This window comes from Hemitrygon akajei, chromosome 11 (assembly GCF_048418815.1).
Source record: "Hemitrygon akajei chromosome 11, sHemAka1.3, whole genome shotgun sequence".
Lineage (NCBI taxonomy): Eukaryota > Metazoa > Chordata > Chondrichthyes > Myliobatiformes > Dasyatidae > Hemitrygon > Hemitrygon akajei.
The window spans coordinates 11,357,100-11,380,128 of NC_133134.1; the positions used below are offsets into that span (position 1 = coordinate 11,357,100).

Consider the following 23,029-nt stretch of genomic DNA (forward strand, 5'->3'; position numbering starts at 1 on the left):
TCATCCCCATGGGGAAATTCAACTTTTTTTTCCCAATGTCCCATACACTTGTTGTAGCAAAACTACTTACATACAATACTTAACTCAGTAAAAAAAATATGATATGCATCTAAATCACTATCTCAAAAAGCATTAATAATAGCTTTTAAAAAGATCTTAAGTCCTGGCGGTAGAATTGTAAAGCCTAATGGCATTGGGGAGTATTGACCTCTTCATCCTGTCTGAGGAGCATTACATCGATAGTAACCTGTCGCTGAAACTACTTCTCTGTCTCTGGATGGTGCTATGTAGAGGATGTTCAGAGTTATCCATAATTGACCGTAGCCTACTCAGCGCCCTTCGCTCAGCTACCGATGTTAAACTCTCCAGTACTTTGCCCACGACAGAGCCCGCCCTCCTTACCAGCTTATTAAGATGTGAAGCGTCCCTCTTCTTAATGCTTCCTCCCCAACACGCCACCACAAAGAAGAGGGCACTCTCCACAACTGACCTATAGAACATCTTCAGCATCTCACTACAGACATTGAATGACGCCAACCTTCTTAGGAAGTACAGTCGACTCTGTGCCTTCCTGCACAAGGCATCTGTGTTGGCAGTCCAGTCTAGCTTCTCGTCTAACTGTACTCCCAGATACTTGTAGGTCTTAACCTGCTCCACACATTCTCCATTAATGATCACTGGCTCCATATGAGGCCTAGATCTCCTAAAGTCCACCACCATCTCCTTGGTCTTGGTGATATTGAGACGCAGGTAGTTTGAGTTGCACCATATCACAAAGTCCTGTATCAGTTTCCTATACTCCTCCTCCTGTCCATTCCTGACACACCCCACTATGGCCGTATCATCAGCGAACTTCTGCACATGGCAGGACTCCGAGTTATATTGGAAGTCTGATGTGTACAGGGTGAACAGGACCGGAGAGAGTACGGTTCCCTGCGGCGCTCCTGTGCTGCTGACCACCGTGTCAGACCTACAGTCTCCCAACCGCACATACTGAGGTCTATCTGTCAAGTAGTCCACTATCCAATCCACCATGTGAGAGTCTACTCCCATCTCCGTTAGTTTGTGCCTTAAGATCTTGGGCTGGATGGTGTTAAAGGCACTAGAGAAGTCAAGGAATGTAATCCTCACAGCAGAGGTTGATAGATTCTGATTAGTAAGGGTGTCGATGGTTAGGGAGAGAAGGCAGGAGAACTGGGTAGAGAGGGAAAGTAGATCAGCCATGACGGAATTGTGGAGCAGACTTGATGAGCTGAAATGCAGCATGCAGTAAAATGGGACTCTGTGTCTCGGTGTACATCTACCCCTCAACCTTGAACTTCTCTCAGTTTCACTGGCCCCATCTTTGAAATATACCCACAACCCACAAGAGTTTCAAGAACTCTTCATCTCATGTTCTCAGTATTTTTTTGTTTATTTATTTATTATTAATATTTCTTTCCTTTTATAATTGCACATTTTGTTGTCTTTTGCACACCAGTTGAATGCCCAAGTTGAGTGGTCTTTCATTGATTCCACTGTGGTTATTATTCTATAATAGATTTATTGAGCATGCCTACGGATCTCACGGTAGTCGTCGTGGCTATCCCTCGAGGTTGAGGATGATGGTCTTCGTTCCGTTGATCTATTTATGGGCTCTCAAGTGGCTTATGAGTCTAATCATGGCTTTGAAAATTCTTCCGCATTCAGCACAGGTAGTTCCAGATGGCAGATCGGGCTTTGGTTGTTGCTGCCTCTCTTTCCATTTCCTTCTCTTTTCTAATTCTGCACATCTGTTGGCTTCGAAAGTTGCTGTTCCTTCTCAGATGATGGCTTGCCAGAGTTTCCTGTCCTTGGCATTGATTTCCCAATTGTTGATGTCGATGTCACATTTCTTCAGGTTGGCTTTTAAGACGTCTTTGAATCTCTGCTGTTGTCTGCCTCTTTTACGTTTGCCTTCTTTAAGCTGGGAGTAGAAGATTTGTTTCGGCAGATGATCGTCTTTCATCCGAACAACATGACTGCTCCATCTTAGTTGGTTCTTGATGACGTAGGCTTCAATGCTTGTTGTTTTTGCTTCATTTAGCACGCTGACATTGATTCTTCTATCTTCCCAGCTGATATTTAAGATGTTTTGAAGACAGCGTTGATGGAACTTTTCAAGTGCCTTCAGATGTCATCGGTATGTTGTCCAGGTTTCTGATGCATACAGGAGCGTTGGGATTACCACTGCTTTGTACACTAACATTTTGGTGTCTGTTCGGTTGTCACAATCATGAAAGACTCTTGTTCGGAGTTGTCCAAAAGCTGTTCCAGCGCATTTAAGACAATGTTGGATCTCGTCATTAAGGTCAACATTGGAGGAGAGGTGACTTCCGAGGTACGGAAAGTGGTCCACGTTTTCCAGGGTTGTTTCACCAAGTTAAATTGATGGTCCTATCCGATTTGTCTCAGATGGTGATGGTTGGTAGATGATCTGAGTCTTCCTGGAATTGATGGTAAGTCCAAGTTTCGTGTATGCATGGTTGAAGGCAGACAGAATCTGGTGTAGGTGGTTTTCTGAAAGAGCTGCTACACTGTTGTCATCTGCATATTGGAACTCGATGAGGGAACTCGTGGATGCCTTGTTTTTGGACTTGAGATGGGCAAGATAGAAAAGTCTGCCATCTGTTCTGTAGACAATTTTGGTTGTATATGGTGGCATATGTGTTTAGATAATAAATTTACTTTGAACTTGCAGCATGTGATGAATAAATGAACCTGTAATTAATCTTTTGCACTTTTTTATTATAAGTTATATATTTTTAATGTCTTGCATTGATCTGCTGCCCCAAAACAACAAATTTAATGCCATGCCGTATGTCACTGATAATAAGCTCTATTCTGATTCTGCACAGAACTGCTGCCTTGTAATGTAGAGTCAAGCAGCTGCAGTTTGTGTAATGTGCCTGCAGATGGCGCTGCTGGGACACAAAGCAGAGATTCTCACAATCATTCATTCTCATGCAAAATCTGAGGAGGATGGCAAGGGGTAAACTCCCCAACACGGAGGTTCTCACACAGACATCCACACCCCGCTGCTGAGCTCAGACACAACAAGGCTGATGACCGGTGGTCCATGGGTGTTGCTCCACAAACAAACATTCTGGTCAGTTAGACAGTTATTTTACCTACTTCAAACAAATATCTCCTCAACCTTCTCTGACCAAAGTGGTCAAGTCAGAGAGACGCTACGGGAAAACAGGCACGTAACCCTGTAGTCCACACTGAATATCAATCACCCACCTACACCAGAAGGAAGCCCTCCGTTGGTTTGGGGTCATCCCAGCTGTATATGAAGCCAGGGCAGTACACTATGGAGAGCAAGCTGTTGCCCATGCAGTAGGCTCCCCCTCTCCATGCAACTGATGAATCCAAAGGAACGGCAGAGACTGATACAGTTTGGTACCATTGGTGTTGCAAGAGTTGCCGGTCAGCGTTAAGCTCAACGTAGGACTGCCTTAGGATCTCCAGCTCCAGATTTTTCCTTGGGGTTTACTACCAAAGAATTCCTCTTGCATGGGTATCGCCACAAGGCAGCGGAGGTTTGAGATCAGCGTTTTCCTTCTCCTGGATGTGCCCCCATCTGCCCGAAGTGACTGGTTTTAAGTCACCCAGTAACCCACCTTTGCCCCTTCTCCTGTCAGAGTTGCTGGTGATAAAGTTAAACTTCCAGAGTCATAGAAAAGTACAGCACAGAAATAGGCCCATCAGTCCATCTAGTCCATGCTGAACTGCCCAGTCCCATTGACCTGCCCCCGGACCAGCCTCTTCCATACCCCAACTATCCATGTGCCTAACCAAACTTGTCTTAAAGATTGAAGTTGAGCTCGCATGCACCTCTTGAGCTGGCTACTTGTTCCATGACCCTCTGAGTGAAGAAGCTCCCCCTCAGGTTCCCCTTAAACATTTCACCTTTCACCTTTAACCCTTGACCTCCATTTCTAGTCTCACCCAACTTCAGTAGAAAAAGCCTGCTTGCTTTTGCCCTTTCAATACCCCTCATAATTTCGTATACCCCTTTCCCCTCAATCTCAATCTTCTACATTCCAAAGAATAAAGTCCTAAGCTATTCAACCTCTCCTTACAACTCAGGTCCTCCTGTCTCAGCAACATTCTTGTAAGTTTAACAAATTTTATTGCTCAGCCTTTTGTTGTGAGCAAAGAGCGGACTCCAATTCTTAATGTAAAATGCAAGCAACGATCAGCCTGAAGTTGGAGGCACAGGTTTGCGAAGTGAAGTGACCAGGAGTTGTCTTGTCAAACACAAGACAATGGGGTTATATCACTTAGCACATCAAACATGGTTACAAGTTGGGATGTCTGTATACTCTTTGGATTAGCCTTCACAGCATTAATTGTGGATGTTTGGAATCTTTGTCAACCAGAAGCTTTTAAGACCAACTGTGTGAATTACTTTGTCCCTGCAAAAGTATCTGGAAAACATCACATGCAGATGATGTCATCTAGTAGAAAATAGTATAAATATCAAAAGCAACGGGGATTTTTAGGAATGTCGAGGAGAAATACAGAAAGATGGGATGACAGAAAGAAGACTAGAATTCAATCCCTCAGCCTTTGGTTTCTGTGATAGACGAATCATTCATCTGCAAATTTTTGGCATGTCCTTCTTGTTTGTAAGAATTGTACCTGTGTTTGGAAATCCTTTGTAGATCTCTTGTAAATTGGAATTCTTTTATAAACTAGAAATCCTCTGTGAATGTTAAATGTGTGTGAAGACTTAATTGTCTGAACTTAAATGTGTATCATTAAAAATAAAATAAACTGTTGGCTCCAAGGGTCGTCATAGCCGAAGGGTGGTAGTGGGGATGAGCTCCCACTGCTAAATACTCTTTATGGTGTGCGTCTCAAACAGCCTCTGACAACCAAGTCCAACTCCAGGCCTTCACGTGTGGCATAGATCTTATGCCCAGAGAAGCTGTTCTAACTGACACAGGAGAAGAGGCAAGGGCAGGCCACTGGCACCTTAAAACCAGTTGCTCCGGGCAGATTGAGCTCGTTAACCATGGATGGATGGTAACTCATCTAGGAGAGGGAAAACTCCGATTTCAAACCTCCGCTGCCTTGCGGCTATACCCGCTCATGGGAAAGGCTTTGGGAGTAAACCCCAAGGAAAAATCCAGAGTCAGAGTCCCGAAGGCGGCTGACTACTGTACCCAGCACCGGCATGGCAACTCCTGCGATGCTGCTGGCACCAAACTGTATCGACTTTCGTCATTCCTTTGGACCTGTCGTCAGCATGGAGAGGGGATCCCACTGCATGGGCAACAGACGGATCTCCATATCAACTCTGCCCCGGCTTGCACCCTGGAAAAGCCACTCCAGTGACTGCCAGAAGCGCATTGCCCATGGCCAACCACGACCGACGGAGGCCACACAAAGAAACTGTGTTTGAACTACATCATTAGTTGGATATATCCCCTCCTTGGAAGGAAAGGGTGACCCACCACTCAAGCAGTCGGTAATGGTAGCTAACCTCACAGCTGAGGCCAGACAGGGAAGGAAGTTAGTCCTTGATGAGTGGGATGGATACAGTATAACCTTCCTATAGAGAGGCTACTCGTAGATATCTATATCGGATAGGAATTAAAATCTCCTTTTGAGTTTAGAGCTTTGAGGACAGGACACCCAATACCATCCTGGAATTGGGTGTCCAGTCCTGCTATTATTACTCCTACAAGACTGGACACTAGATGACCTCAGCTTGGCCACGTAGATGACGATGTGCTGTACACCTACTTCTTTCGCTTTGCTGACTCCCATCCACATCTTGAGTCTCCTGATGAACAGCTCCACCAGCTCGTACTCCTGGGGCTCCACGGCTGGCCGGTGCAACTCCAGCCTCATCACCTGGTAGTTCTGGATCAGCACGGCCGCAAAGAGCCGCAGCACCACCCAGATCTCGATGACCACGTAGCTGACGTAGTAGATGGAGCACAGGCTTGGGCACTCGAAGGAGCAGTGCCGGAGGGAGATCCCCCCTTGGATCACGGCAAACAGAGAGAGTATGCTGCCTCCAAAGCTCTTGAAGTGATCAAAATTGGCGGAAAAGACCTGAAATATCAAGTTTAACAGTTACAGATCGCATTGCTTGTTCATTGCCACAGATGTCTGTGGAGGCCCAGTCATTGGGGATTGATCTTATTGAAAACTAAATATTTAAAGGCCCCTAAATCAGGGGTTCCTAACCTGGGGTTCACAGCTCCCTTGGCTAATGGTAGGGGTCCCCTGCCCTAGATAGACTGGACATGGAAAGGATGCTTCCTCTAATGGGGGAGTCTAGGACCAGATGGCACAGCCTCAGAATAGAAAGATGTCCCTTTATAACAGAGATGAAGAGGAATTTCTTTAGCCAGAGGGTGGTGAATCTGTGGAATTCATTGCCACAGACAGCTGTGGAGGCCAAGTCATTGGGTATACTTAAAATGGAGGTTGATAGGTTCTTAATTAGTAAGGGTGTCAAAGGTTATAGGGAGATGGCAGGGAAATGGGATAATAAATCAGCCATGGAATGGTGGAGTAGATTCAATGGCTTGAAAGGCCTAATTCTGCTCCTGTGTTTAGACTTGTAACATCATCTATGTTAAATATTAGTTTCTCCGCACTAGGCTCTCCATCCAGTGCAGTACTGGGAAGGGGGGGGGGGGAATGTGGGGGGGGGGCAGAACTATACCTGTCAAGTGAGAGGTGATGTTCATCATCTCACATGCCCTCCAAAAAGGGTATTAAGGAGCCCACTTCCTCAAGCTTTTTTTTTTGGTCTCTGGGTGAGCAGCCATATTGGTTTTGCAAGGCAAAGTCAAAGTTGTGTACATTGCCTTATGCACAGGTGCAATGAAAATCTTGCATGATGGGCACATCATATCAGATACTCAAAATTCAAAAATATAAACATGAACATAAATTATATACAAGCTTTATACATAGAGCACAGTTAGAAGAAAAAGAACCAAGTCCCATGTAGTGCAAATGGCCATAGAGTTGCTATACTGTTATGATTGGGATTTTGCTGGTTGGTTCAAGAACCGACCATTCTTGAAGGGAAAGTTGCTGTTCTTGAACATGATGGGTTGGGACTTCAGGCCTCTGTACCTCCTGCCCTTTAGTAGGTTGTGAGAAGATGGAATGGCCCAAATGGTGCAGGTCTTCAATAATGATGATCATCATTACATGCTGTATTGTATGATGTGGGCGATCACGGCCTCATGACCATGGCAAATTTTTCTACAGCAGTGGTTTGCCATTGCCGCCTTCTGGGCAGTGTCTATCCAAGGTGGGTGACACCAGCCATTATCAATACTCTTCAGAGATTGTCTGCCTAGTGTCAGTGGTCGCATAACCGGGACTTGTGATATGCACCAGCTGCTCATACGACCATCTACCACCTCCTCCCATGGGTTCATTTAACCCTGATCTGTGGGGGAGGAGGAGCTAAGCAAGTGCTACACCTTGCCCAAGGGCGACCTGCAGGCTAGCGGAGGGAAGGAGCACCTTACACCTTCTTTGTAGAGACGTATCGCCACCCTGCCACCCAACTTTGTTGATAGATGTTGCCATAATGCAGATACTACAGACGGTGGGAGGGGATGACCCAGTAATGTACTGGGCTGGCCACAGATCCCTGCAACTCCTTATATATTCCTGCCTATTTACTTATCTGGGTAGCATGATTAAAATTTACTCATATAATACTTTGAGTGCAATACAACTGAGCAATATTCCTATTGATGTTCTTTCTAGGAATAGAAAGTTATAGAAGGTGACAAGAAGACTGATTATGGAGGAACATCTAAAAGGAAGAGTGAATATGGGAGGTGGAACAGGTCAAGCAGGCTTCCCTCCCCAGTACCATAACCACAGTCAGACAACACAGCGTAGTACTCACCAGATAGCCGAGGTGAGTATAGGCAAGAAGAAGACCTCCAGTCATCACAACAACCGCAATTAATTCCTTTCCAGAATTAAGCAAGGTCTTTCCAAAGATGGACCATTTCCTGACAAACCGCAGCTGTCGAGCAGCCTATCACACAGTCAGGGAATAAGAAGGTGGATTATAATCAGGATTTAACAATAGCCAGTCGATTTAGAAGAGAGCAGGTTCCAATCCTGGACAGGAACCATTCAGATACCACCCCTCACATTTGTAAACGAAAATCCTGACATCTCCGACCACTGAAAATGTAAACCAAAATGCTCCTGATGATAAAAGTCCGAGATAAAAACAGAGAATACTGGAAGTACTCATGAGGCCCAACAGCATCTGTGGAGGGAGAAACAGAGCGACCTTTCACTAGCACTAATACAATGATAGACCCAAAACATTGGTCCATTGGTTCCCGAGTTGTCAAAGAGCTCCTGAGTTCTGATCTAATTTTCTATTAACAGAGTTATCTGCCCATCTGCTCCATGGCAATCAAGATCCCCATCTTAACTCTTCCCATCTGCCCATTTTTGGCCCATTCCCCTCGAAACCTTTCCTATTCACGTACCCCTGTCCAAAGGCCTTCTAATCAGAATCAGATTTATAATCAAATTTCAGAGTTCAAATTAACTTTCAAAGTACATAGACGTCACCATATAAAATGCAGAGAATCATTTTATTCAGGGCATTCACAGTAAATACAAGAAACACAATAGAATCAATGAAAGACTGCACCCAACAGGACGGACAAACAACCAGTGTCCAGTATAAAAGATACCAAACCATGCAAATACAAAAGAAATTTTTAAAAAGAAATAAAATAATAATAAAAATATATAAACCATAAATACTGAGAACATGAAATGAAGAGTCATTGAATTTGAGTCCATAATCTGTGGGAACAGTTCAGTGATGGGGTGGGTAAAGTTGAGTGAAGTTATCCCCTCTGGTTCAAGAGCCTGATGGTTGAGGGGTAATAACTGTTCCTGAACCTGGTGATGTGGGTCCTGAGGCTCCTGTACCACCTTCCTGATGACAGCAGTGACAAGGGAGAATGACGAGGCTCGTGGGGGTCCTTGATGCTTTTCTACGACAGTGTCCCTGTAGATATGCTCAGTTCTGAGGAGGGCTTTACCCATGATAGACTGGGCTGTATCCACTACATTTGTAGGCATTTCCATTCAAGGGCATTGGTATTTCTATATTTCTATGCCAAGCCATGATTCACCCAGTCAGGATACTCTTTGTATGCCCATCTATAGAAGTTTGTCAAAGTTTTAGATGACATGACGACTAAGTTGCTTTCCTGCCTCACCCTTTCTCCCCCATTGAGCACTGGCTCCTAGATCTGTTTCGTCCTTCTGAGGTCAATAATCAGCTCTGTGATCTTGTTGACATTGAGTGGGAGGTTGTTTTTGTGGCACCACTCAGCCAGATTTTCAATCTCCCTCCTACATGCTGATTCATCAGCACCTTTGATTCGGCTGGTAATAGTGGTGTCATCAGAAAACTTAAATATGACACTGAAGCTATGCTTAGCCTCAGCATAAGACCTTAAGAAATAGGAACTGAATTAGGCCATTTGGCCCATCTAGTCTGCTCTGCTACTACATCATGGCTGATCCAATTTTCCTCTCAGCCTCAGTCTCCTGTCTTCTCCCTGCATCATTTCATGTCCTGACTAATCAAGAATCTAACAACCTCTGCCTTAAATATACTTAAATACACATACTGTTTTGGCCTCTACAGCTGCCTTTGGCAATGAATTCCACAGATTTACCACTCTCTGGCTAAAGAAATTCCTCCTCATCTCTATTCTATTCTAAGGTTGTATCCTCTGGTCTTATAATCTCCCAACATAGGAAACATCCTCTCCACATGCATTCTATCAAGGCCTTTCAACATTCTATAGGTTTCAATGAAGTCACCCCTCATTCTTCTGAATTTCAGTGAATACAGGCCCAGAGCAATCAACTGCTCTTCATATGACTAGCCAATCAAACCTGGTAAAGCAAGTACACCAGGGGCTAAGCACACAGCCTTGTGGTGCACCTCCGCTGATGGAGATTGTGAAGGAGTTGTTATTACCAATCCAAACTGACTGGAGTCTGCAAGTGAGGAAATTGAGGATCCAATTGCATAACATGGTATTGAGGTCTAGGTCTTGAAACTGATTGAATAGTTTTGAAGGGATGATAGTATTGAATGCTGAACTGAAGGCAATGAAGAGCATTCTGACGTTTGAATCTTTGCTGTCTTCTGCCTCCCACGACCACCTCTTCATTGTCCTTACTTCTGGAGCCTTGCTGCTTTGCCTCTGCAGGTAGGAGGAAAGCAGCCAAGTGATCAGATTTCCCAAGTGCGGTTTAGGCAGGGAACAGCAGTGGTCACGAGCTGCTGGGACCCCTGGTGCTGCAGGTGATATGCTGATGATCATTGGGCAGAGACTCCTTCAAACAAGCCTGACTGAAGTCCTGGACAATGATTTGAAAGGCGTTGGGGAAGGCTGTTTCTTGTTTGCTGACGGCAGCCCCTCAGTACCTTAGATGCCTGCAAAATTTCGGCCGTTGGCGGTGTGTAAACTGCAGACAGGATCTGGGAGGACAAATCTCTTGGTAAGTACAACAGCCGGCACTTAATCACTAGATGTTCCAGGTGGGGGGAATGAGCGTTCAACAAGACCACTATGTCCGAGCACAACCAAGAGTTTATCATAAAACAACACAGACTCCCACTTTTTGCCTTCTCTGAATCAACAGTCCAGTCCATCCTCCTGTGTATCGAGAAGCCCTTCATTCTGATTGCCAAATCTGGTGTCCAGAGTGAGCCATGTCACTCTCTTACATGATATTTTGGAGAAGGAAGTCGGAGGAGCAGAATGGGAGAGCTGCGGGAGCCATTTTGATTTTTTCTTATTCTCGTCAGAGTTAAGAGAGGTGGGACTGTGCAGGCGTGTGATGTCGGGCAGTGAAGTGGGGAAGATTTAAAAAGGACACAGCCTTAAACAGCGGGGAGCAGAGTGTAGGCTCAACGGGCTTAGGCGGAAGTGGCCGAGGCAAGGTAGGTTTAGGTTTCAGTTTTTCCTGTTAATTGAGGAAAGGGGAAGTATGAGTGTGAGGGCAGCTTGTTGTTCTCGGTGTTGGATGTGGGAGGTCCTGGAGTCTCCTAACCTCCCAGACGTCCATATCTGCGCCAGGTGCGCCGAGCTGCAGCTCCTGCGGGACCGTGTTAGGGAACTGGAGCTGAAGCTCGATGACCTTCATCTGGTCAGGGAGAGTGAGGAGATGATAGAGAGGAGTACCAGGCAGGTGGTCACACCGGGGCCACGGGAGGCAGACAGGTGGGTCACGGTTAGGAGGGGGAAGGGGAAGAGTCAGGTACTAGAGAGTATCCCAGTGGCTGTACCCCTTGACAATAAGTACTCCTGTTTGAGTACCGTTGGGGGGGGGGGGGGAACAGCCTACCTGGGGGAAACAACAGAGTCTGGCCCTGTAGCTCAGAAGGGTAGGGAAAGGAAGAGGAAGGCAGTAGTAATAGGGGACTCGATAGTTAGGGGGTCAGATAGGCGATTCTGTGGATGCAATCAGGAGAACCGGATGGTAGTTTGCCTCCCTGGTGCCAGGGTCCAGTATGTTTCTGATCGCGTCCAAGATATCCTGAAGTGGGAGGGTGAGGAACCAGAGGTCGTGGTACATATAGGTACCAATGACATAGTTAGGAAAAGGGAAGAGGTCCTGAAAGGAGAATATAGGGAGTTAGGAAGGCAGTTGAGAAGAAGTAATCTCGGGATTACTGCCTGTGCCATGCGACAGTGAGAGTAGGAATGGAATGAGGTGGAGGATAAATGCATGGCTGAGGGATTGGAGCAGGGGGCAGGGATTCAAGTTTCTGGATCATTGGGACCTCTTTTGGGGCAAGTGTGACCTGTACAAGAAGGACGAGTTACACTCGAATCCTAGGGGGACCAATATCCTGGCAGGATGGTTTAATAGAGCTGTTAGGGAGGGTTTAAACTAATTTGGCAGGGGGATGGGAACCGGAATGATGGAGCGGAGGAGGGGGAAAACAGAAATGATCTAAGGTAGTGAACAGTAAGGATGTCAGGAAGGACAGGCAGGTGATGGAGCAAATTTGCAGCCATTGGGATGAGTTGCAGTGCAATCAATGCAAAAAGTACCAAATACTGGACTTAAGGTGTTATACTTAAATGCACGCAGTATAAGGAATAAGGTGGATGATCTTGTTGTACAGTTACAGATCAGCAGGTATGATATTGTGGCCATCACTGAGACGTAGCTAAAGGATACGTCTCTGGGAGCTGAACATCCAAGGATACACGGTGTATTGGAAGGGTAGGTAGAGGGGGTAGTGTGGCTTTAATGGTAAGAAATGATATTGAATCATTAGAAAGAGCTGACATAGGATCGGAAGAATCTTTATGGGTTGAGCTAAGAAATCGCAGGGGTAAGAGGACCCTGATGGCAGTTATCTACAGGCCTCCAAACAGCTGCAGTGATGTGGACTACAAATTACAACAGGAAATAGAAAAGGCTTGCCAGAAGGGCAGTGTTATGATAATTGTGGGGGATTTTAACATGCGAGTGGATTGGGAAAATCAGGTCGGCACTGGATCTCGAGAGAGAATTTGTAGAATGTCTACGAGATGGCTTTTCAGAACAGCTTGTTGTTGAGCCCACTAGGGGATCGGCTGTACTGGACTGGGTATTGTGTAATGAACCAGAGGTAATTAGAGAGATGGAAGTGAAGGAACCCTTAAGAGGCAGTGATCACAACATGATTGAGTTAACTGTGAAATTTGAGGAAGAGAAGCCGAAATCCGATGTGTCAGTATTTCAGTGGAGTAAAGAAAATTACAGTGGCATGAGAGAGGAACTGGCCAAGGTTGACTGGAAAGGAACACTAGCGGGAAGGATGGCAGACCAGCAGTGGCTGGAGTTTATGCGAGAAGTGAGGAAGGTGCAAGACAGATATATTCCAAAGAAAAAGAAATTTTCGAATGGAAAAAGAATGCAATCGTGGCTGATAAGTCAAAGCCGAAGTAAAAGCACAGCAGAGGGCATACAAGGAAGCAAAAATTAGTGGGAAGACAGAGGATTGGGAAGTTTTTAAAAGCTTACAAAAGGAGACTAAGAAGGTCATTAAGAGGGAAAAGATGAACTATGAAAGGAAGCTAGCAACTAATGTCAAAGAGGATGCTAAAAGCTTTTTCAAGTATATAACGAGTAAAAGACAGGTGAGAGTAGATATAGAACCGATACAAAATGATGCTGGAAAAATTGTAATGGGAGATAAGGAGATGGCAGAGGAACTGAACGTGTATTTTGCATTAGTCTTCACTGAGGAAGACATCAGCAATATACTGGACATTCAAGGGTGTCAGGGAAGAAAAATATGCACAGTCACAATTACAACAGAGAAAGTACTCAGGAAGCTGTATAATCTAAAGGTAGATAAATCTCCTGGACCAGATGGAATGCACCCTTGTGTTCTGAAGGAAGTAGCAGTGGAGATTGCGGAGGCATTAGCAATGATCTTTCAAAAGTCGATAGATTCTGGCCTGGTTCCGGAGGACTGGAAGATTGCAAATGTCACTCCACTATTTAAGAAGGGAGCAAGGAAGCAAAAAGGAAATTATAGACCTGTTAGCTTGACATCGGTGGTTGGGAAGTTGTTGGAGTCGATTGTCAAGGATGAGGTTATGGAGTACCTGGAGGCATATGACAAAATAGACAGAACTCAGCATGGTTTCCTTAAAGGAAAATCCCGCCTGACAAACCTAGTTCAATTTTTTGAGTAAATTACAAGTAGGCTAGACAAGGGAGATGCAGTGGATGTTGTGCATTTGGATTTTCAGAAGGCCTTTGACAAGGTGCCATACATGAGGCTGCTAAACAAGATAAGAGCCCATGGAATTACGGGAAAGTTATATACGTGGATAGAGCGTTGGTTGATTGGCAGGAAACAGAGTGGGAATAAAGGGATCCCATTCTGGTTGGCTGCTGGTTACCAGTGGTGTTCCACAGGGGTCCGTGTTGGGGCCGCTTCTTTTTACGTTGTATATCAATGATTTGGATTATGGAATAGATGGCTTTGTGGCTAAGTTTGCTGATGATACAAAGATAGGTGGAGGGGCCGGTAGTGCTGAGGAAACAGAGAGTCTGCAGAGAGACTTGGATAGATTGGGGGACTGGGCAAAGAAGTGGCAAATGAATTAAAATGTTGGAAAGTGTACAGTCATGCACGGTAGAAGAAATAACCGGACAGACTATTATTTAAATGGGGATAGAATTCAAAGTTCTGAGATGCAATGGGACTTGGGAGTCCTTGTGCAGGATACCATTAAGGTTAACCTCCAGGTTGAGTCGGTGGTGAAGAAGGCGAATGCAATGTTGGCATTCATTTCTAGAGGAATAGAGTATAGGAGCAGGGATGTGATGTTGAGGCTCTATAAGGCACTGGTAAGACCTCACTTGGAATACTGTGTACAGTTTTGGGCTCCTTATTTAAGAAAGGATGTACTGACATTGGAGAGGGTTCAGAGAAGATTCACTAGTATGATTCCGGGAATGAGAGGGTTAACATATGAGGAACTTTTGACTGCTCTTGGACTGTACTCCTTGGAGTTTAGAAGAATGAGGGGGGACCTCATAGAGACATTTCGAATGTTGAAAGGCAAGGACAGAGTGGATGTGGCAAAGTTGTTTCTCGTGGTGGGGGAGTCTAGTACGAGAGGACATGACTTGAGGATTGCAGGGCGCCCATTCAGAACAGAGATGCAAAAAAATTTTTTGGCCAGAGCGTGGTGAATCTACGGGTGGCAGTGGAGGCCAAGTCATTGGGTGTATTTAAGGCAGAGATTGATAGGTGTCTGAGTAGTCAGGGCATCAAAGGTTATGGTGAGAAGGCAGGGGAATGGGACTAAAGGGGAGATTGGATCAACTCATGATGAAATGGCAGAGCAGACTCGATGGGCCGAATGGCTGACTTCTGCTCTTTTGTCTTATGGTTATGGACATGAAATTTGTTGTTTTGTGACAGCAACGCATGCATTGTTTATATTCACAACTTCATACAACACATGATTTACAGCATATATGTCAAACTCAAGGCCCGCGGGCCAAATTCGGCCCGCAGTGGAATTATCTTTGGCCCGCGAGATAATATCTAATTACTATTAAAGCTGGCCCCAGTAATCGAAGCGCCTATGGCGTATGATATGGCTAATGCTGAGTTTATTCAGGTACCAGGTTTTCAGGGTTTTTAGTGTTTATTCGGCAGTCTTCTTCATAAGAAACGGAATTTGTAAAGTGAAACACTTTGTAGTTATAGCAGAGACTGAGACACATGAGAGCAGGCTGAAAAAACGAAGGCAACGAAAGCTGCGTTCGCACGCGTCCAACTGATCCGGCCCGCATGAAGCTGCATTTTGCTCAATCCGGCCCGTGACCTAAAATGAGTTTGACACCCCTGATTTACAGCATCATTTGGGAATTGGATGCTGATCGCTGGTGTCGTAAAGCATTACCTTGTAATTTATATATTTTACGCCTTTGCACTGTGCTGCTGCAACAGAACAACAAATGTCACACCATATAAAGCAATGATAACAAATCTGATTCTTATTTATGTTTGCCACACCTATAATGTACTGTAAAAGTCATTGAACACTACAGCACAGAAACAGGCCATTCAGTCCATCTAGCTCATGACAAACCATCCATCTGCACTCTTCACTCAGAGGGTGGTGAGAGTATGATAGCACTCAATACCCTTCAAATCCATGTATCTATCCTAATTTCTCTTAAATGTTGAAATGGAACACCCATCCACCACTTATGCTGGCAGCTTGTTCCACACTCTCACCACCCTCTAAGTGGAGAAGTTCCTCCTTAAACATTTCACCTTTTCCCCTTAACCCATGACCTCTAGTTCTAGTCTCAACCAACCTCAGTGGAAAAAGTCTGCCTGCATTTACCCTGTCTATAGCCCTCATAATTTTGTATACCTCAATCAAATCTCCCCTCATCCTCCTACACTCCAGGGAATAAAGTCCTAACCTATTCAACCTTTCCTATAACTCAAGTCCTCAAGTCCTGGCAACATCCTCATACATTTTCTCTGCATTCTTTCAATCTTATTGATATCTTTACTGTAGGTACAAACACAACAGCAAAGGTAAAATGAGATAAAATAAAGGATGGGTCCTAATCTTGGGCATATACTATTTGGGGTAACAGCCAGTTTTGTGCCGTAAATTTTATGAAACACCATAAAACGGTTCTTACCATCAAATCCACTTGGTTTTTGTGTTGTACTTGTGATAGGGCACTTGATTGATTAAGTAGAGCTAGGAATTTCTTGAACAAAGGGGTATTTATTTGTTTGTCTTGACCCAGGTGTGTGAAGATCTCCAGTATCGCCAGAGTGCCGGAATCTCCTTGATCCAGATGCACGCCGCTGTTCTCACCACCGCCCCCACCATCACCCCTAGCATTTACCCCTCAAAGTTTTGTATACCTCTATCAAATATCCCCTCAACCTTCTATGCTCCAGCGAATAAAATCCTAACCTATTCAACCTTTCCCTATAACTCAAGTCCCGGCAATGTCCTTGTAAATTTTCTTTGAACGCTTTCAATCTTATTTACATCTTTTCTGTAGGTGAGTGCAGGGAAGTGCTGCTGCAAAATGCTAATCTCCATGCCTTTTGTATCTCAGTCTATGTCTGCCCATGATGATAAACTTGAACTTGATTTGACATTTCAGGACAAGTAAAGATTAATGGGACAAATGGCTTCCCTCAGGACTAGGAAACACATGAGACCTTCCATGTAACATTGGGTTGATATCAATCTTCCATCCATTTTAGGAGCACCTGGTTAATGTGAGATGCAGAGTGAACTTTGCCGGATACGAATTTATTTCTTTAGATGTACAACATGCATTTGACTTGGAGTTTGCTAAATACCCAGCAGCCAGCTACAGGGAACAAACAGGCAGCCACATTTTGGAGCACCGATGAGACCCTCAGCAATGTACATGTTTCAGGCTCGCGTTTCAAAGATCATACCTTAACCGTCAGCAGGAAAAGGAGGACAGCAGCCAGGTTGGTGAACACCTGACTCAACTGCGCCATCTGGTAAAAGTTGGTGAAGCAGTCTCGGTTGGCAAGGTAATGTGCCCACTGCTTGTCGCCAATTTTGGCGCGCTTCAGATGCACAGCCACGCAGCAGACACTGAGGACGATGACTGACCACTGCAGGTAGTTCCAGAACTGGAGGAAGTATGCCTTGCCCTCGTGACACATCAGGAGCACTTCACTGATTGTGAAGTAGACGACAAACAGCAAGAGAAAGACCTGTAAGCAAGCAAATAGTCAATCCTTTCCTTTGTCTGGTTACGCTAACAGAGGATCACTAATCCTTGTCTACAGCTACAACAGGTGTGGCGAACATTCTGCAGACCTTATCATAGTCTTCTAAAAAAAAAACTCTCGTGTCATGGTGATTTTGAGCAGAGATTATCATTGATTAATAAATTAGTAACAAAAGTTGTGGACTTTAAGGAAAAGGATGAGACCTGTTGTTTATTTACATGGATTCATTGTTTTACCATGAATAAAAGTATAAGAGATTGACATAAATGAAGCACTTTAGAAAACCTGTTCAAAAACTTAATACTAATCTTTCAAAAAGGCAATTTAAAAGTAATATAACTTCCACATAGCATTGTTATTGTAAATATTTACCATGTAAATACTGATGTGTACACCAGGTCCGCAAGGATTTGAAAACGTATCATTGAACCTTGCGTGTTCTTGTTACCGTCTAGCCGGTGACAAGTCAATGTGAGACGTTTCGTGTGAAAACATCTCATTACTCTTGGGTTGTAAAATATCACTTACTGCTTCATTTAGCAGCAAAGATAATCATTATGTATCTTTTTTATTATGGGTGGGTTTAAGTAATTGAGGGCTGGCACTGCATGCAGTGTGCCAGTTAAAGTTTTGTGTGTGCCATAGGCTCGCCACCCCTGATTAATTTTAAGTCTACAACCATCTGGCTATTCAAAATTGGGGCACATTTTGGGGCATATTCAAAATCAAAAGTCAAAATAAAATTACTTAAGAAAGGACATAAAGGACCTTGAGATTCATTTTCTTGCAAGCATTTACAGGAATATAAAGAAAAATAATAGAATTTACAAAAAATCTATACACAAACAAGGGCTAACAAGCAACCAATGTGGAAAAGAAGACAAATTGTGCAAATAAAGAAGTAATACTGAGAGCACATGTTGTAAAATTGAACCCTGATTGATGACCACTGTTACTGTAAAATTTATGCTAACCACAATGCTATCTGCCAGTGGCATTGACAGGTGGTCTGAAGGCAAGTATGGCCGCCTGTGTTTAAACAGATGTATTATAGGAACGTGGAGGGCTATGTAGGAGGGAAGGATTAAATTGATTGTGGGTTAAAGAGTCAGCACAACATCCTGGGCCAAAAGGCCTTTTCTGCGCTGTATTCATAAATAAGTAGATGTCCACACTACAGTAACAGCAAAACACTATTGTATATTAGTGTATTGCTGTGATAATATAATTATCTGAATAAACTTTTGTAAAAAAAAAAGCATCCTATCGACAGTTCAAGCCTCACCATTAAGATTGATTGACCAGGTGGGCAGCAGGGGTAGTGGGAGAAGATCAGATGTCTGCTGGTGTGGTGAGAACTTACCATCATGACAAGCAGAAAGTCCATGCCTTCACTCAGACGCAGCAGAGAGAACGGTTTGATGTCAATGGCGGTGAATGCTCCCCCCGACACGGGGAACTCTACGAACACACTGACCACGCTGAACAAGTCCACATTGGGGCAATACTGGGTAAACTCAACAAAGACCACTCGGGTCCTGTCAACACGAAAGGACAAGACCTCGTTTTAAAGTTTGCACAATGTATTGCTTTGCAATTTTATCAGCAAGCAACCTACTGGTCCCATTACATAGAATATATAACAGTACAGTTTAGCATAGGCCCTTCAGCCCGCAAGATTGTGCTGACCCTTTAAACTAGTCTAAAATCAATCTAACACTTCCATTCCTGGATAGCCCATCATTTTTCTTTCATCTAAGAGTCTCCTAAATGTCCCTAATGTATCTGCCTATACCACCATCCCTGGCAGTACATTTCATGCACATCAATCTTTGTGTTAAAAATATTACCCTGACATCCACCCCGCCATACTTCCCTCCAATCACCTTAAAATTATGCCCTATCATATTAGCCACTTCTATCCTGTGACCAAGGGTCTGTATGTCCACCCTGTCAATGCCTCTTATCATCTTGTACTCCTATATCAAGTCAACTCTCATCCTCCTTTGCTGCTAACCTCAACCTTTCCTCAAAAGACATCCTCTCTAATGTAGGCAATATTCTACCTTCTCTACAGCTTCTAGCATCTGTGCTGTACTGTCGAGTGTTCAATGTTCTCTAAATCTCACAGATATGCCTGTAGAAAGCACTACTTTGAACTAGTATTGTACACAGAGCAAAACAGAGATATGAATGTAAATGTAATTATTAGAAAAATACTCTTATCTTTGCCTCTCATAATTTTATAAACTTTTATCGGGTCTCCCCTCAGCCTCAGAGACTCCAGAGAAAACAACGCAAGGTTGTCGAACTTCTTTTGTACAAAGACCTCAAATCCAGGCAGGATCCTGGTAAACTTCTCCTGCAATCTTTTGCTTTCTGTAATGGAGTGACCAGAATTGTACACCAAAGTTTTCCCTAAACAAGAGAAAATCTACAGATGCTAGAAATCTGAGCAACACACATGAAGTGCTGGAGGAACCCAGAAGGGCAGGCAGCATCAATGGAAAAGAGTACAGTTGGCGTTTCAGGCCGAAACCCTTGGGCAGGACAAAGTTTTTCTTCCTCAGCATAACTAGCTGCTGAGCTTTTGTGATGATGTCTCCATTGCTAAGTGCTTGGGTCTCTACCAAACCAATGTCTGATGGCAACAAGAGTTGAGAAAGAGTAAGGTCTTGCCTCAGAGATGTGTCAGTGCTGAGGGCAAAATTCAAATCTCTGGGACTGCAGTCAGTAGGATGAGTTAAACTGTAATAGTGGGCCAAAATTAAAAAGGGTGATGAATACTGAGTTGAACGTATTGTATTTTAATGCACATGGTAAATGGAATAAGGTAGATGACTTTGTAACACAATTAGAGAATGGTATTATGATGTTATGAGAATTGCTGAATCGTGGCTGAAAGAAAATCATAATTAGGAGTTAACACCCAAGGATACACATTGTATCGAAAGGACAGGCAGAGGCTCTTTTGATAAAAAAAAATGAAATCAAATTCTTAGAATGAGGTGACATAGGATTAGAAGATGTAGGATGCTCGTGGGTAGAGATAAGAAACCACAAAGGAAAAAGACCCTGATGGGAGTTATGTACAGATACCCAAACAATAGCCATGATGTGGGATACAAATTTCAATGAGAGATAGAAAAGGCATGTAGAAAGGACAATTATGCTACAGACAGAAAGGATTTTAATATGCATGTAGATTGGGAAAATCAGGTTGGTGCTGGATCCCAAGACAGGGAATTTGGAAAATGCCTACGAGGTAGCGTTTTTGAGCCCACTAGGGGAATGGCATTTCTGGATTAGGTGTTATGTAGTGATCCAGATTTGATTAGGGAGCTTAAGGTAAAGGAGCCCTTAGGAGGCAGCGATCATAATTTAATATAATTCACCCTGCCGTTTGAGAAGGCCAGGATAAAGTTAGATGAGGAGGTATTTCTTCAGCCAGAGGGTGGTGAATCTATGGAATTCATTGCCACAGAAGGCTGTGCAGGCCAAGTCTTTGATATATTTAAGGCAAAGATTAATCAATCCTTGATTAATAAGAACATCAAAGGTTACGGGGAGAAGGCAGGAGAATGAGGTCGAGAGGGATAATATATCAAGTGCGATGGAATGGTGGAGCAGAATTGATGGGCTAAATGACATAATTCTGCTCATATGTCCTATAGTCTTATGCTTCTGAAAATCCAACTGTTCCAAAAATGGAATGTTCATATATTTTTTGATAACACTCACCTTCTGTCCAGCCAGTTGTTCTCCTGTAACCACCACAGAGTGGAGTTGCTCTGGTCCATTGTCCTGCCCAGTTTCTGCACATATCCTCCACTGTCCGTCACTGTTGTCTGGCCCCAGTACCACACCCTGGCAGAAATTGAGTCAGATGTGATAACTCACTTTGCAGAAACATAGAATAAAACAGCATGGTCCACAACATTGTGCCAACATTTAAACCTACTCCACAATCAATCTAACCCTCCCCTCCCACATTGTCCTTAACATTCCATTTTTCTATCATCCATGTGCCTATCCAAAAGTCTCTTAAATGTCCCTAATCTATCTGCTTCTAACACCAGCCCTGATAGTGTTTCTAGGCACCCATCACAATCTCTGTAAGTACCCAATGTCTAAATATTCCTCCAGGTGCTCTGGATTCCTCCCACATTCCAAAAACGTAAGGTTAGGGTTAGGTCCAGCACAATCCATGGACTGTGTTGGGTATTGCTACAAACGACACATTTCACTGTATGCTTCGATATTTTGATGTACCTGTGACAAGTAATGTTAATATTTATCTTTATTGGGCTTTCAGGAAATCAAGGGATGCGTAGCTGGTGCAGGAGAGTGGTGCAAGTTTAAAACAATCTTATTGAATACTGGAGAAGGCACAAGGAGCTGAATAGCCTACTCTCGTAACTATGAGAGTCACAGAACATAGCAACAGGCCCTTTGGCCCATCAATCTCCCAATTATAATCACCCTTCACAATTCTGTCTCAGATTCTGCCACTCACCCACACACTGAGGCTGAATTACTGACAATAATTGACCTACCAACCCAGATGTGGGAGGAAATCAGAGCTCCTGGAGGAAGCCCACACAGTAACAGGGAGATCTCCGCAACAGAGATCAGGATTGAACTCGGAACACTGGAGCTGCCAGGCAGCTGTACATGTGGAGTCATTGAGGACCACAGCTCAAAACAGGCCCTTCGGCCCATCTAGCCCATGCCGACCTGTTATTCTACCCAGTCCCATCGACCTGCACCTGAAGCATAGACCTCCATACCCCTTACATACATGAACTCAGCCAGATTTCTCTTAAATGCTAAAGTCAAACCTGCTGGCAGCTCATTCCACACTCTCACCACCCTTTGAGTGAAGAGCTTCCCCCTCAGGTTCCCCTTAAATATTTCACCTTTTACACTTAACCCATGACTGTTAGTTCTAGTCTCACCCAACCTCAGTGGAAAAAGCCTGCTTGCCTTTACTCTCTCTATAGCCCTCATAATTTTGTATACCTCTTTCAAATCTCCCCTCATTTTCCTAAGATCCAGGTCCTAACCTATTTAACCTTCCTCTATAACTCAGGTCCTCAAGTCAGTGGGAACTCTTTCAGAATCAAAGACTGCTCTCTCCCAGAGAACAGAAGGTTTGGGAACGGAAGAGTTTAGCCATTGGGGTTACCAGTCCAGTAAGACAGATACCATGCCGCCCAACCAATATTTCAGAATGCGTCCTTACTCTGCTAGATCAGGCGATGAGTACGGCCAGGCGTTGCTCCGATTCATGACTGGGCTCTTCCATCCAACCTCGTAGTCACCGGTATCTTCAACCAAGGGGTAACATTGTCTGGTCACTGGAGATGGGGGAGCTTGCTGAAGGCATTGAACTGGGCGGGAGACAGCAAAGGAAACATGGCTAGCCTGACGTTTCATTAACGGTGGAAACATTCGAGTCAGACACAAACCCAGCCCTAATATTCCAGCTAAATTTCACCCGAACTAGAAAAGACAAATTTCAATGAATGATTTGGTAATGGTCCATCATACACTCTATAAGCCTTTGAAGAATTTACGATGGGACATCAATATTTCAAGTAGGCAGTTACATTCAAACTAACAAAACAGAATTTATAAATAGAAGAAAGAATTACTACCATCGAGGAGGAG

At 44.1% G+C, this 23,029-nt stretch overlaps 1 protein-coding gene across 1 annotated transcript in view; it reads right to left on the reverse strand.

Annotated features, from left to right (window-relative positions):
• The window catches only part of pkd1a (polycystic kidney disease 1a), a 262,592-nt gene that overhangs the window by 4,123 nt on the left and 235,440 nt on the right, over window positions 1-23,029 (reverse strand). Inside the window, exons 41-46 of the mRNA XM_073060211.1 lie at window positions 22,602-22,749; window positions 21,098-21,223; window positions 18,720-18,894; window positions 17,051-17,338; window positions 7,925-8,059; window positions 5,779-6,093 (exon numbers count right to left, since the gene is read on the reverse strand). Of these exons, the coding sequence (XP_072916312.1) occupies window positions 5,779-6,093; window positions 7,925-8,059; window positions 17,051-17,338; window positions 18,720-18,894; window positions 21,098-21,223; window positions 22,602-22,749 (1,187 nt within the window). The remainder of the gene's footprint in view (window positions 1-5,778; window positions 6,094-7,924; window positions 8,060-17,050; window positions 17,339-18,719; window positions 18,895-21,097; window positions 21,224-22,601; window positions 22,750-23,029) is intronic.